Source organism: Vollenhovia emeryi, unplaced genomic scaffold (genome assembly GCF_000949405.1).
Source record: "Vollenhovia emeryi isolate VEMERY1.0 unplaced genomic scaffold, V.emery_V1.0 DF939148.1, whole genome shotgun sequence".
In the NCBI taxonomy this organism is placed as follows: Eukaryota; Metazoa; Arthropoda; class Insecta; order Hymenoptera; family Formicidae; genus Vollenhovia; species Vollenhovia emeryi.
The window spans coordinates 211,419-227,889 of record NW_011967218.1 but is presented as its reverse complement, the minus strand read 5'-3'; the positions used below and the strand labels follow the sequence as shown (position 1 = coordinate 227,889).

The following is a 16,471-nucleotide window of genomic DNA, read 5'->3' as shown; positions in this document are numbered from 1 at the left end:
AAAAGATTTATTTTTTCGAAAATTTATTTTTTCATTATATAGCCCTTTTAAAACCGTATAACTTTTGCCTGAAACATTTTTCTCTAAAATGTTCTATTTCCGAAATAAAGGGGCTGTACGGGTGGTCTGAATCACCCTGTATATGCTCCCACAAGTTTGCGGCGATATAGTTTAATAATAAACCGTGTTGTGCGTCCCATTGTCAAGTAATATTATACATACTCCTCCTCTATCTTCTGCTGCGTATCTGCGTATACGTAACCAACACATTTTCCAATTACATGTGTCGTCGTTTAAACGTACATACATTTGTCCAGAAGGAAGGCAAAAAAAGGAATTGCTCAAAAAGAGTTGATCCTCTTTGAAAGGAAAAGTTGGAAATTAACAATAGTAAATGGGCATCAATTACCTTTTGTTTTCAACTTATATAATGATAAATAATTTCGAAGTTACGAAAGTTATAAGGATGTTACGCCTCTGAATCGGTCTGCGTAATGTTCTCAAGTGCAGAATGCGTCGCTTTAATTGTAACATTGTCGCACATTAAAACGTACAATATGATATGATACGGTCGTTTATTGCAGATCGATACACACGCGCGATCGATACACACGCATGTTGCATTTGATTTTAACGAAATGAACGAGACAAGGCTTTTGTAACTTTCAGGAAATAACAATTGATTTCATTATTGAGCTATTTATCCATTTACTTCAACTTTTCAACATTACGATTTAAATGCACCGTCCTAGAAAAGTAACTGCGACGAAAGATTTCACATTAATACGTGTAAAAGAGATGCAACACATTCTGAGTGTTTCTTGACAGAAATACGCGCGCCCGCGCGTATATGTGTATGTATGTATTTTGGCGACATTTGTGTAAACGCCAGTCTTGTTTTTGCTACATAATTAAAAATTGCCGCAAGTGTTTCGATCCAAATATAGAAAATATCGAAAAAAAAACTGAAGGAAATTGAATGAGAATAACGAGCGGTTCCATGCACTCTACGTAACGGTGAGATAGCCTTTATTTAACGTCAGAAGACAGAAGAAAAAGTAATGATCGCAAAACTAGCGCTAAAGATGGGGGAAAGAAGCAACGCAATGAATTTCAAAGGACACATCTTTTTATTCACGCTCGATATCGTTTACAATGGTTTGGTAGATTTGGGATAGTCGATAATGATTCGGGACCAGTCATGATAGAGCGCGGTGTCTAAAGATTGTAACCCAAGAGCAGAGGATTGTTGAATTTCCGAACGCAGTCGGGATCCCTGAAGTCTCTGGGCCGGAGATTCCAGAATCGTCCACCGTGGTGGAGCAAGGAGGCCCGCAGTTTCGGCCTGAGGAAGCTGAAGGTGATCGGACTGGTGGCGTCTAGCACGCGGCCGAACAGGGTCGATCTGTTCCTCAGGCTGACCGCGATGACATCGCCCGGCAGCAGGTAGTCGTGACCGAGTGCGTTGACTATGTGTTCCCTTGGCAGGGCAAAGCTGTAACTACCCGTGGAAACGGAGCTGGCTGCACTACTGGCCGCGGCGGACGACGAAGAGGCCGATGCCGCTGCCGATGCGGCGGCTGACGAGGCACCGGGGATGACTCGCGCACGGATCAATGGATTTATCCTGCGATCAAGGTCCAGATCGAGTCCACGATATCGAGACGGGTACCTGGCCAGGGTGTCGCCGCCCGTAGAAGCGGACGCGCTCGCGGCCGCAGCTGCGGTCGCGGCCGCGGGTGCGACGCCGGACAGGATCGGCCTGGGTCTGCGTTCGCGCAGGATGAATGGCACTTGTCCAACGGCCGGAGCGACGGATGAGGAAGCGGCCGCGGCCGCGGACGCAGCCGCGGAGACGCCTGTCACTCCCGTGTCCCCCAGCACAACGGGCGCCGCGATTTCCGGTGCGGCTATAGTCTGGTAGTCTGAAACTACCGGCGATGCCACCGCCGCCGCCGCCGTCGCCGTCGCAGTTGCCACGTTTGATGAGGTCGATTCATAAGGAACAATCGAAGGGACTATCGTCGGTAGTATCGTCGGTCCAACGGATAACACCGGATGCGTCTCGGCGACGGTAGCGGTGGCAGTGGCGGTGGCCGCGGAGCTCGCAACTTCGGTCTCCGCAGGAACTATCGTTGGCTCTATCACTGGGCTTACAATCGGGCTTAGAAACTGGTTTACAATCGGGCTTATCACCGAGCCACCGAGACCAACGGAGCTCGATGCGCTGGCGACGCTGGATGTCGTCACCGTGGTACTCTGTTCCACCGGTCCGCACCCAAAGTAATTGAAGAAGGGCATTGTAAAGCTCGGCAAGTACGACCTGATTCTGGAGAATGTCGAAGACAGAGAGAAGCTCCTTAAACCAGTCCTAAGCAGATTGGATATTCCTGACGCGTAATAGCCATCGTGGAAGCCGCGGCAGGAAGACAGTATTTCTCCCAACGATGTATGGTAGTCCGGAATGACCGCTGTCGCTGTCGCCGCCGCCGCCGACGCCGTCGCCGTCGCCGTCGCCGTCGCCGCAGACGCCACTGTGCCTATCTCCTCCAGCGGAAGTATCGTGTCGAAGTGTAGCCAGTGGTGCACTATTTCTCGCAGAAAGAAGCGGAAATTAGAGAAGATGTGCGCGACGACGTGACGAATGTGTCCGTGGATGAGATTGAAGCCGAATTGCAGCACCCTGAAGAAGACCGCTTTGACCCGGTGAATCGCCCCGATGATACTTGGGAACGGTACGCAGTCGTGAATTATGTCTGGCAGAAGTAGCAGGTGATGGGGCTCGCTGATAATGGCGTGGAAAATATGCGAGCCGTGGTGAAACAAGCGGTCCAAGATGCCCTCGCCGATGGCCTCCCCAACTACCAACGGCCCCAGGGTAAGCGCGGACACGAAGTTTCGCACGACGAGCAGGCCGTAATGCCATATTTTCCTGAGTTCACAGAAGAACTCGTGCACGATCGTTCCTGACACATGGAAGTGACCATGCGAAAAGGCCTCGACCTCGCAAGAATGACCGTCAAGATCGCCGAGAGTAATGACGTCCCACAGATTCCCCCCGACAAGACCGCCCGACGCAGCCGCGGCTGCGGCCGCGGCCGCGGACGCCTGACGTTTCGGCAAATTGCTCAACGCCTCGGATTTCGGAGTATTCTGCAAACAAACGTTCTTACTTTGTATCGCCGTAATATATCGCACATGATAGATCGATCATCGACCAACGTAAATCAACTGTACATGTCTAGTTTTCTCAAAGTCTCTTTTTTTATGTCGTAAATTTTTCGTCACGAGCTATCTTTACCTTTCGCAACTGTTGTAGTCTCTCAGCAATGTCCTCCTCATCGGCGAGAATCAGTGCTTGGATGAGATCGTGCATATTCCTGTACGAGAATACATCATCCTGAAAGAAGCAAGGGCTGTAGACACACTCTCTCATTTCAAATTCATTCTTTTGCTTATTCACGATGACAAATATAAATGACACATTTTAATTATTACCTCGGCATCTTCTTCGATGTCGTTGCTCGGTTCAGGCTTCTTTTGCTTCTGTCTTTCATCCTTCTGGCCGATCTCCTTTGCCTCTTCCGCGTTGACTGCTCTTCTCTCGTAGGCGGGTCTCGGGTTCGACAATTCCTCTTCCAATTCCAAAGGACTGTCGTTCAGAAAGCCTTGTGCCTCTTCCTGCCTCTTTTCCCGAATAAGTGGCTGAATCAATTGATGTGGTAATCCATCGATGTTTTTCTCAAAGGCATTAAAGGTATCCAAGGTATTCTTGGTGAAAGCCGAACTTGACGACAAAGAGACCAGAAAGACGATGGCAAATGACACGACTACATTACTCGTATTCGCCATGATGAGTTTCGATGGAAACTCGCTGACACTAGTTGCAAGAAGCTGCAACAAGCTACTTCATATACCCTCAAGACAATTATCATCGTGTCTAGATTCGGCACGAAGATCGTGATGGAATCAAACAACACCGAGATTGCGGCGATTACTGTGGCCGACATGATCGACAACCGAGATAATACGTGCTGATGCGCGTGAGATTGTTCATGATTTTATCAGGGATTCGCTTTATAATAATGGAGCACGATTCATCAACATTGGCGCAAGAGATTAACGCGACATTTTTGTGTGCGATGTTCGTACAACAATCATTAATTATTTTTCTTTACCAATATGCATATATACGTAGAGAAACTTTTGGCATACATTTTATTTCTTTAATTATATACGTATAAATGTAAGTACACTCACATCCTTCGATTTATGCGATAAAAATCCCTCCGGAAAACGAAATCAAATAAGAACAAGAAAGAAAAGCACAACCTCTCGTTAGTACACCTAGTTATTGTAATGCACGTACGGGTTCTTCTCTTATATGTTTTTTCTTGCAATGACAAACTCTGCGCGATTCTCAACCTGCACATGAAAGAACCACGTGGAATAGTCTGCATAAATCGAGGGACGAGTGTATAAATTTTCGTAGTAAATATCCACTATATATACATCTCGTTTACGCGTTAGGTGTACACGTAATAGAAATACGGAAAATAATTTCTTAGAAATGTTGTTAGGGAAATATCTCAGTCGGGAATGTGTTGTAAATAAAACTTAACTGTAACAAATAGTCAGATAAAGGAGGTATTTAACGTATAATGTCGATTTTATTTGATTATTTTCTTGAATTGGCAAAGTTTTCGGTAACTCGTAAAGAATAATCTGTAGGTACATGCGCGCACGTGCGTGTGCACATGTAAAAAGTATTATTTACTCACATTTTCATAAATTCCCTACTTGAATTATTATCGCTTACATTATTTTATAGAACAAATTTTGGTTACTAAAATACCCTAGTAGCACAATATATTGACGCAATATTGAGAACAGGAATTGAAATCGATAATTAATTTTTTTTTAGAAAAAATCATGTCATGACTTTAATTTTTATTTTTTATGTTTTAAAATTATTTCGTGACTCTCATCGAATTGCAACTTTTATTTCCTAGTCAATTGCTTTAAAGATCACACGCGAGAGTTGCTTTTGAGAGAAGAACAATCGCTCAAAAATAAATGTTATTCCTTGAGCAAAAATATTTCCCTCAAAAATAACACTCAGCCTGATTTACTGACTTATACAATATTTATTTCATGGCCGATATTGGCTTTACGTTGGACAGTATCGGTTAATGCATTTCTAATATAACCAACGTTGGACCAATGTTTAGCCAATGCACTGTGCTGCTAGGCTAATCAATAACGTAATAAATAATTATATTTATTGCAAACATTGCAAGATGAATAAAAACGTAAATTTAAAAACTTGGCGCAGAGAATTCTAATTTATGTTCATATTAGAGATAAGGATGAACTCGCGCTATTGTGCGCGTCTGCAGCGTAAAATCATAACACATAATTTCGCAATTGTTTCAGGACCGGTTCTTGTATTACGCTTTAATTATACACACGTGACATTGGTGTCGTTGTTTGTCACAGGAAAGTTTGAAAATTTTTATTACAAGTGGCAAGATGTGCAATAGATCTAAGGTAAAAATATAAAAAGATATAAATTAAACATAGGGGTGAAATGTCATTAAAGAATAGAATCATTTTATAAAAATTTTTTTATTTATTTTTATTTGTCATCTTGTCTGTTGAATACTACGTATCTCTCAAGCTTAGGGCGAGAGATACCGCGTTACTGGAAGTAGTAATTTCGTGCCGTGTCAGTGTTACAGCAGCTAGAAGATGGCCCTTGATTTTGGCAGGCAGGAATCAGGACCTTGTCAATTTTGCTAGTAAGGCCAGTCAAAAGTTTAACGGATTGTGGTGTTGGTACCTCTCTGAAATAAAAATAAATATTAATATTTGACAAAAAGGCATTTTTCCCCGGTGAATTCAATAATACCAATCTAATTATTACTTGGAAAGAATTTGTTATAGAGTGACGTTAACGATAGACTAACAAATAAATTCACAAACACAATAAAATAACAGGCTAATACCGATGGATTATATCTCTATTTACAGAAATGCGGCTCTTGTTCTTTTAAAGCTAACATGAATAAGGGAAGAAATCTTGGGATGCTTACTGGGAAATTGGTAAAGACGGTATTTGAAAATCAATATCGTATGTCCTCGAGATCGGCTCCGCGGGTGGAGATAGTGGAGTCTGGACGTTGTACGCGTAGGATTTTCCTCGAAGAGGGTCAGGCGTGATTATTTCCAAAAGCTGAGTAGGTTGAGGAGCCTGAGGTACTTCCACGGCAACTGGATATTCCGCGTACGGCTGCTCAGGGATCGGTTCAGTGGCGATCACTCGATAATTTAATTTCAGCGGACGATAGGCGCAAGGCTTATCCGGTAAGACCAATTCTGTCACAGGCTCGGCGGGTTCCTGTAAATTATTTCGCAGATTGCTGATTTGCTGAACAAAGGAAATTGCGATATCACAATGTTAAATAAAGTTCAACAATAGATATACGCATATACATATTTATAGAAAGGACAGCACGCTCGAAATATCGCACGTGATACAAACTGAAATAATTCTTGATTACATTTGATTTGATAACAAGTTGGAAGATTTATCTGTGAGGGAGTTTACCGCTGTACAATACGAAAAGATATTAACATCCTCTGTATACCTCGATTGTGACAGGCAGATAACGCGGTAGATGACACGGCTCGCCGTACGTAACTATTTTAACTCCATCATACGGCAGTGTAAAGCCGTGAGAAGACCTCGGATGAAAACAAACGATGATAATGACGAAAGATTGTAATTTTAATAGCGCCGCCATTGCCGCAGGGATTTACAAAAGTGAAACTGATTCTCGGCACCTCGCGCCCCTGATATATAATAGAAGCGCTTTCGTCCAGGACAAATCGACGAAATATTTCCTGTCTAGATGTAACCACAGATAAACTTGTAATACAACAACCAAACAATGAGTTCTCGTCATTACGTGTCTCGCAAGATTGAGTAGTCACGTACTTTCCTTGGTGCGTGTCCACGTGGGATTCCTCGTTTCCTGTGTCACGCAGATCATAAAATCGGCTTGTTTATTAGGCAAGATTATCGGGAACGAAAACGGAAGAAAGGTGAACGCTATGGTATGCTAATTTATAGTTAAATTAATACACGCGTTATGAAATTATAATTACAAAATTTTTATTGCAAGACAGTAACTGCAAAGTAACGATTCGTTACCTTATTTTGTGTAACTGTAACGCGTTACTTTTCAGAATTGGCAACTTGTAACTGTAACTAGTTACATTTTTAGCGAAAAAAAACTGTAACTGGATACTTTTATATAAAGTAACTTTCCCAACCCTGAATTTTATGTCGGAATATGTTAAAATAGTAAACGAAATCGCGCTCTTTTGTACATTATTATATCGCTTTTGCGTGGACAGCCTTATCTTAATAATTTTATGTATGGAAAATGAGAAGAACTGATTTATGTTAAAGGATTGCCGATTTGGAAAAGCATTGACACCTCGAATGATCACAGAAAGCCAGAGAGATATTCATGCTGTTAGTATCAGAGTTGGGTAAGTTATCTTTTGTTTTTAACTAAGTTTAACAGCCTTGAAATTTTAGCTTAGTTAAGATACAAGTTAATCTATAATAAAATTAATTTAAGTTAATAACAAAAAGAAATTAAAAAGTTAAATTTGTTTTAGTTTTACATAAAATCTCGGAGACTCGCGGTCACGTAAATTGCGTTGATTTCACGACCAGCGTTCGGACAGTCAATCACTACACGGAGTATGGTTCCCATTTCATATGTGAACAATTTCACGCGAGTCCGAGAATCAAAACCCCATATAATGGCTGTGTTCCAAAATTCATTGCCAGCGCCGAAGATCCACAGTGCACGTAACGTGTACTGTAGATTTTTAGCGCTGGCAGTGAATTTTGGGACACAAAAACTGCCAATGTAGGCAGATGCGCAGCGTCTTGCAATGCCTTTGTTTACGGCATGGGTAACTTTAAGAAAGGTAAATTAAAAGTTCACAGTCTATAATGTAACTAAGTTAAGCTAAAATTATTTAACTAGGCACTACCTAAGCTTAGTATACATTTTATCAGTAGAATGTGTGAAAAAATGTCCAAAAGCTCTCATAAAATTTTTCGAAATACCACGTCCCACGATTACGTGATTTTCAGGGTGAATTTTGAAAGAAAATTCCGTACATTTACATCATAAATTAATATCTCCTTCGTTCGCGGTCGTTTCGTTCGATTCCTCGTTTCATTCGCCTCGTCGCCCGTAATTTATACCACATATGTAAATGAGATAAATCAGTCCGATGCGTGCGTACGCATCGTAAATTTCACATACGCGCTCGCGAAGGAAGAAGAGAAAAGAAAAGATAAGACGAAGAAGAAAGAGAAGCGCTTGAACTCGTAGAGCGTCTTTAAATAGCTACTGCACGCGAGGCCCGCGCTCTCTCGCTCTCGGAGATACATTATGTTTCCTTCACGGCGATCATCGTGCATCAGCATGTGGTGCTTCCCTTTTCCCGGCTGAAACACTTTATGACGTGCTGACGGTTGTGTTTTCGGCAGGAAGGAAGTTGAAGGGAGATTATAAATCTTTGGCGTACATTCGTAGACTATGGACGAAAACTGTTGGACCTTTAACAAGTCGCCCGGACGAGCCTTTCATTATCATAAAGATGTTGTACAATATCATAAATCTTTTCTCATCGTCGTTGTTGTTGTTGTTGCAAATAAGATTATTATTGCTAAGACTTTGCTCGGTTGCACTAATAATATTTAATATTCTAAAACAGTGATAAAAGTTATAATAATGAAAGGTTTACAAATCTTGTCCGACAATTGAAATCGGGATATAGGCGACAAAGTCAAGGTTTTCAAATTGATGGGAGAAATGCGTTGGATATATTCAAAATTGGCTATAATGATTTATTTGTCGCTTTAGTTTTCAATCAAACTTGATTCACAGAATATCAAAGTAGAAATAGAGAATTTACTTTTTGGAATTTACATCAAATTCTGTGTAATACATTTCGCTAGTATATGTACACGCGCATACAATTTAAGTAGCGTATGACAATTTGATAGATTTTAGTTTCAAGTTGCATCTCTCCTTATCCCTTTATTCAAATACACGCGTGCACACACGTATGGATCGTGGGCCACATAGATACGTGGAGATATCACTGCGAAAGAAGAAATAAGGATAATGTGGAATAATAAGTCGGCTGTTAAATTGTCGCACTGCTGCTATATATTATCTTAACAATAATAACATCACAAAGAAACAACAGAACTGAGACTAGTGTAATATTCGGATGTGTCCACGTCTTCGCGTTTCAGACGAATCCAAGATTCATCTCGATAGTCGCGAACCGTCAATGAAGCGAGTCGTTTCACGTTTCCCCGCGTTGAGATCACACGGCCCCACATGGGGGACCGAATTTCCGGGCGGCACTTTTCAACCTGGCGAATATGCCGGACGTGGAATCGTCGCTGTCGTCCTGCTCGTCGCTGCTTCCGTCGTCGTAATGGCGAACGTACACCTTTGAACCGTCGACGTCTGTCCGGGCGTCAACCACGACCTCGCCATCGTCCTCCACGACTTCTTGATTGATCACGACGCTGCCGGGAACGTAATCGGGATCTGGTGGTCCTACGGGACCGCAGTCCGGCTCGATATCGTCTTCCGCGTTGAACTCGCCGACAGAGCCTGCCGCGTAGGCCATCCCCGTAGGTTGGTTGATTGGCGCGTATCCTAGGTCTCTAAAACAAAGTATTCGCCAAGATACATAAATGCTCCGCAAGTACATAACCGGAGGAACGTGTTTAAGCTTGTTGGTTGTTCCGGTGGAAAATTTGAGTCGAGCAGCGAGACTGCGGGTTTAAACTTGACTCGTTCGTAATCGGCAAAGTGTTGCGAGAAGGGAAGAAGTAATTTTACGCCTCGACGTTTTTCGCGTCGATCTCACTGATCTCGGTAAGATTCTCCCTCCCTCGAGGAAGGTCTCGACAACTTACCCGTACGTAATAAAGTTCTCTCGCTGTACGGCGATCTCCTCCTGATTGATCCTCTCGCGCTCGATGGCCTCGAGCTCCGCCAACTTGGCTTCCTCGTGCTCGTCGTAAACACCGACGTGGTTGATGGGAGTCTGCGTCATCGGCTTCAATTCCACAACGGGTTTGTCGAGGATCTGAAGCTTCTCCTCGGGGACGTCCGGCACCTTGTTGCCGGGCCTCGACTCGGTCGGCACAGTTCTGTGACCGAACGCCAGCTTGTCTTCCGGCACGAATGCCCTCCTGTTGTGGTACACGGTGCGCGGGACGAGATTTTTGTACGCCAAGGTGACCGAGACCGGGTCCGCGGGCAATCGGGGGTACGAATAGTCTTCGAGGAACTCTAAAAGCGACAAACGTGTTCGTTTGGACCTCGTCGTTATCGTATAACTTGTTCGTTAACTCGCCGGTGGAGTTTGTAATCGTGCAACAATATTAACTCTCAAGTGTCCCGAGTGATTTAGAGAAGATGCGTACCTGTGTTATCGCCAACATTGTTAAATTCGGAGCTGTACCCGTAGCTCCCGGCGAGGCTCGCCCTGGCGTCAGCGCTGGCAGCCGCCGCACTTGCGTATCCGTAGGAGGCTGCGCCGGAATTCGCGTATCCCGCGAGATCGTATCCGGTCGAGCTCGCTCTGGAACCCGCGTACGACCTGTATCCGCCTAGCGACGTGGTCCTGCCTGCGTCCCTGGAGATGTAGTCGCTGAGCTTTCCACCGGTCGCATAGCCGAGTTCTCTCAATCCAGCCTCGTCGATCTGTCCGTTGAGCACTTGGACGCAAACCTCGTAAGGAATGGGAGGGACGCATTTGATCTTGCCAGGGTACGCCGGGGTCACTTTGGTGGTCACTTGGAACTTTCCGCTACGCTGGACATTCGGGTAGCACAGGTCGCCGATCGGTGGGAAACTGTTGGAAACGAACCGCGTTAAGTTGCCAAGTTGATCAATTCATGAAGAGAATAACACTTGAGAAGTGAGACGAGACGTACCTGGGCACAACTTTCCCTTCAACATTGGAGGACAGGAGATCCCTAACTTGCAGAGATTCGGAGGTCTTGTCGCATCCGCAATTGGAGGCAACTCTGCCCGAGGCAACAGGCCTGAATGGCGAGTAAGCTTTCCTTCCGATCAGTCCTCCGCGAAATCCGACGGAAGACGAGGAACTTGAGGAGCTTGAGGAACTGAAGCTGCCGCTACTGCTGCTGCTGCTGCTGCTGCTGCTAAACGCTCCGCTGTCGCATGGCCGTGTGGTAAAAGATGGCACGCTTTCGGTCTGCCACCCACCCATTCCCACGGACAATCTTCCAACCGCCTCACGTGCCACTGCAGCTTCGTTGATTGCTTCCGGCGACGCGTAGAACAGCGGCTTTTGCACCTTCGCCGCTTTCACCACGACCTCCCCGCAGTTGCATGCGTTGGTGCCTAAAGATCACAAGAATGAGGTAATCGATCATTTAGCTCTAGCTCTCGTGAGAGAAAATGCCAAGCGGATGAAGAGTTACTTGGAATGGAATGTGATTTGTGCGCGGAATACCGCGTCCACGTACCTGGGCCAAGATTTCCGCACGTTTGGTCATGACACGCCTGGACGACGGACGGAACCGCTGTCGCCAGGAGCAAGGCGACTCCTAGGATCAAAGAGGACCTCATATCTGTCTCGACGATAATACGCTCTTGCTTCTTCTTCTCCTCTTCTTCTTCCTGACGTTACATTTATATGGAAAGCCGCCAGGCTCTCTGGCGAGCGCGGCGATTTTGCAATCGATCAACAATGACTGTTTGAGCGACTCGGGTATGCCCGAATACTTCCTGTTGCAACGTTTACGGCGAGCATTTATTATGACTTTATTGTCACTTCCTGAATTCGCATGTTCCAATGAACGGCGTGAGAAGCCGCGTTTTATAGTTCCATGGCGTTCACTCGCGCCAGGAGATATCATAATCGCGCGTTTTGTTGTAGAGGAAGCGGATCGTTGCGTTTCCGTATTTGTGATTGACAATAAACGAAACGAAGAGCCGCGAGGATGGATTTCCATAAATGACGAAAAACAAAAGCGGCGGGTCAAGGTCAAGCGCTCGTCTCTCCCGTAGCTTCCAACACTATGCGCCCCGCTTCCCTCGGCAAACGGACACACGTATGAAAGGGAAGAGAGAAAAGAGCTTACGCTATGAAAGAAGTATTGGAAAATTTTCACGAGGGAAACGGAGAAATCACTTTGTTGTCTTTGTAAAATTAGGTGCGGTAAAATATTTTATTTTCCACAAATGTATATGATACAAAGCTAGCTTGGAAATGAAATCGATTGACCGCTAGTTGTAAACGTCGTTGGATCTCGAGAGGGCAAAACTAATATCGACACTTTGCACGTTTCTTCGACCGTCTTTAAGTTTACAGAAATATACAATGTACAACATGTCGCGTCACTACATGGCGACGTTCGAGTTAGAGGAACTTGGTTAAATAATAGTACGTATATTACGTATTAAAAGGGCGCTATACAATGAATATCATTTACACAATTTACAACGTAAATGCCAACTGCCTCCCTATAACATCAATATACAGGCAGACAAGTTGAGATGGAAAGGCTTTGTTGCTCATTTGTTGAAGAAATCTGACGCTCGTTGCCGCTGCAGAGGTAGATTGAGCAAGTTGTCGGTGAGTACGGGCCCTTGTATCCGCGCGGTAGTTTCCGACTTTTGACAAGCGGCATCCTTAACCGGCAGGATCGCGTGCAGCGCGTTGGGTGTCCTGATGCCTACGGACGGAGTCCTGGACGACCGTGTTCGCCGAGGGGACGGCGTGCTCGATATCCGGAGCTTCTGAGTCGCCAGTCTTCTTGCCGCGGGGGACATGGTACTCAGACGATCTATGGTCGACCTTGGTGACGGGCTGGAAAGTACAATTGAATGTTAAGTACACGCTGTGCCTATGCGCTAACGTTACGACAGGTGTGGAACAGATGTAAATATCGCGCTTACGTGGCTAACGATCTTCTGGCCGCTTCCAAGGCTTTGTTCTTCCGATCTCTGTGCCTCTCGCCAGCCTTCTCGGCCAACTGCAGCGCCAGCTGCTCCCTCTTCGGCGGTTCCGCTATTCTGAACGAGGGTCCCTGGCTCGTCCTCAACAACGGCGTGTCACCGCCGTCCAATCTGAAGGGCGTCCCCTCGATCTGACCCCACGTCATCAATGGACTCTCGCACTCTCCCGGCCTCGGGCTTGGCGTCGCCACGAAGCTGAAACCGTTGACGCGCGGCGTCGCGTTTCTAACGACCTCCTTCCCGTCCACGCCGATCTTGCCGTCGTTGGCTCTCGACTGCGACTTGGCCAGCTCGTCGATCGTCTCTTTGTTTTGCTGCTCGTTGAACGGGTTCGTCCGCAACCGCGTGTTCTCGTGCATTATAGTCTGCTTCCTCTTGGCCAACTCTATCTTCTCTTCCGCCGTAAGCTCGACTCCGTCAGGAATGTACATGATGTAATTCTTATTCTTGTAGGCCCAGCTGTCCACCTGCTTCGGCCTGGGATTCGACCCCTCGATGGCTGGGACGTCGCTTGGACCGGTGGGCCCGTCGATCGCGAGCCACGCCTTCGACTTCTCCTCCGCCTCGTAGAGCCAGGCGTACTTGAGCTTGCGCTTGTTCTCGGCCTCGACCATCATCTCCTCGAAGCTGGCGTTATCCTCGCTCGTGTGAGTGCTCAGGTAATCATCCAGGCCCGTTTTGCTCTCGCAGGGGCTTTTGTCCGCCTTCGACTCGACCGGCTCGGCCGACTCGGCCGTCGGCTCGGCGAGCGTCTCTCGACGAGACGACGCCTCGGGGACGCGTGGCGATTCGTCCGATTCAGTTCGGCGCAGCGGGGTCTCGAAAGTCGCCGGACTGATCGGTCTCTCGGTGACCGGTCGGCCGGAGCTGTACTTGGCGTACAGCTCTCGCATTCTTTTCATGTCGTTCTGCTCCAGAGCGTCCAGATACTGATTTTGCGCCTGCAGCTTCTCCAGATGCGGGAAGAAGTCCTTTTGTATAATGTCGCTCATTTTCTCGATATACGTGTCCTCGTCCAGGATCTTCGGTCGGGTACTCTTGCTCTTCTTAACAGTTCCGCTGGGCATCTTGAATACAGCCAGGTCCTTGATATTTTTCGCGGCCTCGAGAGCTCTGGAGCCTGGACTGTCCGTAACGGAATCTGCAGGGGTGAAATTGACGCGATGAGTTATTTGACAATTGCGACTTGACAAATAGAACGCTTCGATTTACTTACCCATCCTGACAGGCGCCGCCAGTACAGTGCACGATTGAGGTTATGTAACAGTTAGGAATTGTCGCTCGGCATCGCTCCCTGTATACGAATACTCGCGAGCGCAGGAGATATGTTCATTTCATCGCCGAACGCAACCTCGTTCCCTTCGTGGCAAGGATATTTTCTGCGGTACTCGCGAGATTATTTATCCCCCGCGCCGTGTACTTGTGTACATACATACACTCGCAACACCAGGCATGTGACCGAAGCTGTAATCGCCCGAATATCGCGGTGACGTCAGATGCGGCGTAGAATGTTATTACCGACGGACGGTACTCGTCACTCGCGCGTCACGCGGCGCCGTCTGGCGCCAACGAGCCGACTCGCGGAGCGAATTGGGAGATCGACAGCCGGAAAACTTGGAGGTGCAACCGATGCGAAAAACCTGGCCGAATCGCGCAACACGGTGCAACGTGACGCAAGCTTGTTTTCGGGAGAGTTTTACGTTTTCGTTGGCACAATAATCTGACCGGACGATGTACGAGTTCGGCGGAGTCGATTCGGCTCGAGCCGGAAATGAGGCGGAATTGGAAATCGAGCCTGCGGCAGGGGCAAACGTTACGGCCCTGGATCCCTGGCCGCGCTAGTCCGACTGGTCTGACTGGTCGGCGGTGATATTTTGGTCCAGCTGGGACAGTGGGACGGGACGCGAGAGATATCGCTCGCAAAGTGATCCGAGCCCCGAGGTGTTGGGGAGTCACGTTGACAGACATATGAGGATTCCAGCGGCGAGATAGGATATACGCGCCGACTACGAACTCGAGAGAACCGCCAAATTGCGCGCCTCACCTACTTCCCGTTTCCTTCTCTCTCGCGCAAAACAATGCCCGAACCGGCGACAACTCGTTAACCCGAGTAGAAGAACCGTACAGGTCGCGACTAGCTGCTTTGCTGTCGCAGCGCGGTCGCAGCTTATAGTGTCGCAAACTCGACACACATGGTTCTATGAATATTCTGCCGGAGTGCAAATATTCTCAAGTTCAGAATATTTAAATTATTTACAATTAAAAATCGTATATTCATAACAAAGAAGAACGCTATTCGTCGAGAATGTCTTTGGGATATTTGCTCAGAATAATTTTTTTTATTCATCGAGTTTACATATTGCATATTGTTTATTGTGTGATACACGTAATATCGTAAATGGTATATGTTGATTTTGAATTGGCTTATGACAAGATACAGAATATTCTACAAGTCTCTAGATAGCACACGTAGTTCTATGAATATTCTTCTAGAGTGCAAATATTCTTAATTTCAGAATATTCCAATCGAATATTCTATAAATATGTATAGATTATTACAATTAGAAATCGTATATTCATATCAAAGAAGACTGTTTTTAGAATATTCGTCGAGAATGTCTTTGGAATATTCGTTCAGAATAATTTTTTAATATTCATCGAGTTTATGTATTGCACATTGTTTATTGTGTAATACACGTAATATCGTAAATGGTATATGTTGATTTTGAATTGGCTTAAACAAGATACAAAACATTCTACAAGTCTCTTTCCAGATAGCACACAGTTCTATGAATATTCTTCTAGAGTGCAAATATTCTTAATTTCAGAATATTCCAATTGAATATTCTATAAATATGTATAGATTATTACAATTAGAAATCGTATATTCATATCAAAGAAGACTGTTTTTAGAATATTCGTTAAGAATAATTTTTTAATATTCATCGAGTTTATGTATTGCACATTGTTCATTGTGTAATAGACTAATGTGTAATACACGTAATATCGTAAATGGTATATGTTGATTTTGAATTGGCTTAAACAAGATACGAAACATTCTACAAGTCTCTTTCCAGATAGCACACAGTTCTATGAATATTCTTCTAGAGTGCAAATATTCTTAATTTCAGAATATTCCAATCGAATATTCTATAAATATGTATAGATTATTACAATTAGAAATCGTATATTCATATCAAAGAAGACTGTTTTTAGAATATTCGTCGAGAATGTCTTTGGAATATTCGTTCAGAATAATTTTTTAATATTCATCGAGTTTATGTATTGCACATTGTTCATTGTGTAATAGACTAATGTGTAATACACGTAATATCGTAAATGGTATATGTTGATTTTGA

At 45.1% G+C, this 16,471-nt stretch overlaps 4 protein-coding genes and 2 long non-coding RNA genes across 6 annotated transcripts; 2 read left to right on the top strand and 4 right to left on the bottom strand.

The window, feature by feature from the left end:
• Positions 1–1,111: 1,111 nt before the first annotated feature.
• LOC105565865 lies at positions 1,112–3,861 on the bottom strand. The gene is made up of 3 exons (XM_012019406.1): positions 3,499–3,861; positions 3,302–3,400; positions 1,112–3,153 (listed from the first exon to the last, which is right to left on the bottom strand). Exons 1-3 carry the CDS (start codon positions 3,850–3,852, stop codon positions 1,219–1,221), a joined length of 2,388 nt encoding a protein of 795 aa, XP_011874796.1. The 5' UTR covers positions 3,853–3,861; the 3' UTR covers positions 1,112–1,218.
• A 205-nt stretch (positions 3,862–4,066) lies between these two features.
• Positions 4,067–6,109, top strand: LOC105565866. The gene is made up of 3 exons (XR_001009231.1): positions 4,067–4,144; positions 5,437–5,550; positions 6,034–6,109. It is a non-coding gene; the product is annotated as an uncharacterized LOC105565866 (long non-coding RNA).
• LOC105565867 lies at positions 5,613–6,821 on the bottom strand. Its single transcript, XM_012019407.1, has 3 exons — positions 6,651–6,821; positions 6,096–6,400; positions 5,613–5,846 (listed from the first exon to the last, which is right to left on the bottom strand). Exons 1-3 carry the CDS (start codon positions 6,804–6,806, stop codon positions 5,702–5,704), a joined length of 606 nt encoding a protein of 201 aa, XP_011874797.1. The 5' UTR covers positions 6,807–6,821; the 3' UTR covers positions 5,613–5,701.
• LOC105565868 lies at positions 6,295–8,076 on the top strand. Its single transcript, XR_001009232.1, has 5 exons — positions 6,295–6,366; positions 6,506–6,695; positions 6,798–7,119; positions 7,478–7,560; positions 7,693–8,076. It is a non-coding gene; the product is annotated as an uncharacterized LOC105565868 (long non-coding RNA).
• A 1,167-nt stretch (positions 8,077–9,243) lies between these two features.
• LOC105565862 lies at positions 9,244–11,912 on the bottom strand. Its single transcript, XM_012019403.1, has 5 exons — positions 11,618–11,912; positions 11,060–11,492; positions 10,547–10,977; positions 10,034–10,412; positions 9,244–9,778 (listed from the first exon to the last, which is right to left on the bottom strand). The coding sequence occupies exons 1-5, from the start codon at positions 11,718–11,720 to the stop codon at positions 9,430–9,432; spliced, it is 1,695 nt and encodes a 564-aa protein (XP_011874793.1). The 5' UTR covers positions 11,721–11,912; the 3' UTR covers positions 9,244–9,429.
• A 391-nt stretch (positions 11,913–12,303) lies between these two features.
• Positions 12,304–14,606, bottom strand: LOC105565861 (protein DGCR14 homolog). The gene is made up of 3 exons (XM_012019402.1): positions 14,329–14,606; positions 13,053–14,253; positions 12,304–12,963 (listed from the first exon to the last, which is right to left on the bottom strand). The coding sequence occupies exons 1-3, from the start codon at positions 14,330–14,332 to the stop codon at positions 12,669–12,671; spliced, it is 1,500 nt and encodes a 499-aa protein (XP_011874792.1). The 5' UTR covers positions 14,333–14,606; the 3' UTR covers positions 12,304–12,668.
• Positions 14,607–16,471: the final 1,865 nt, after the last annotated feature.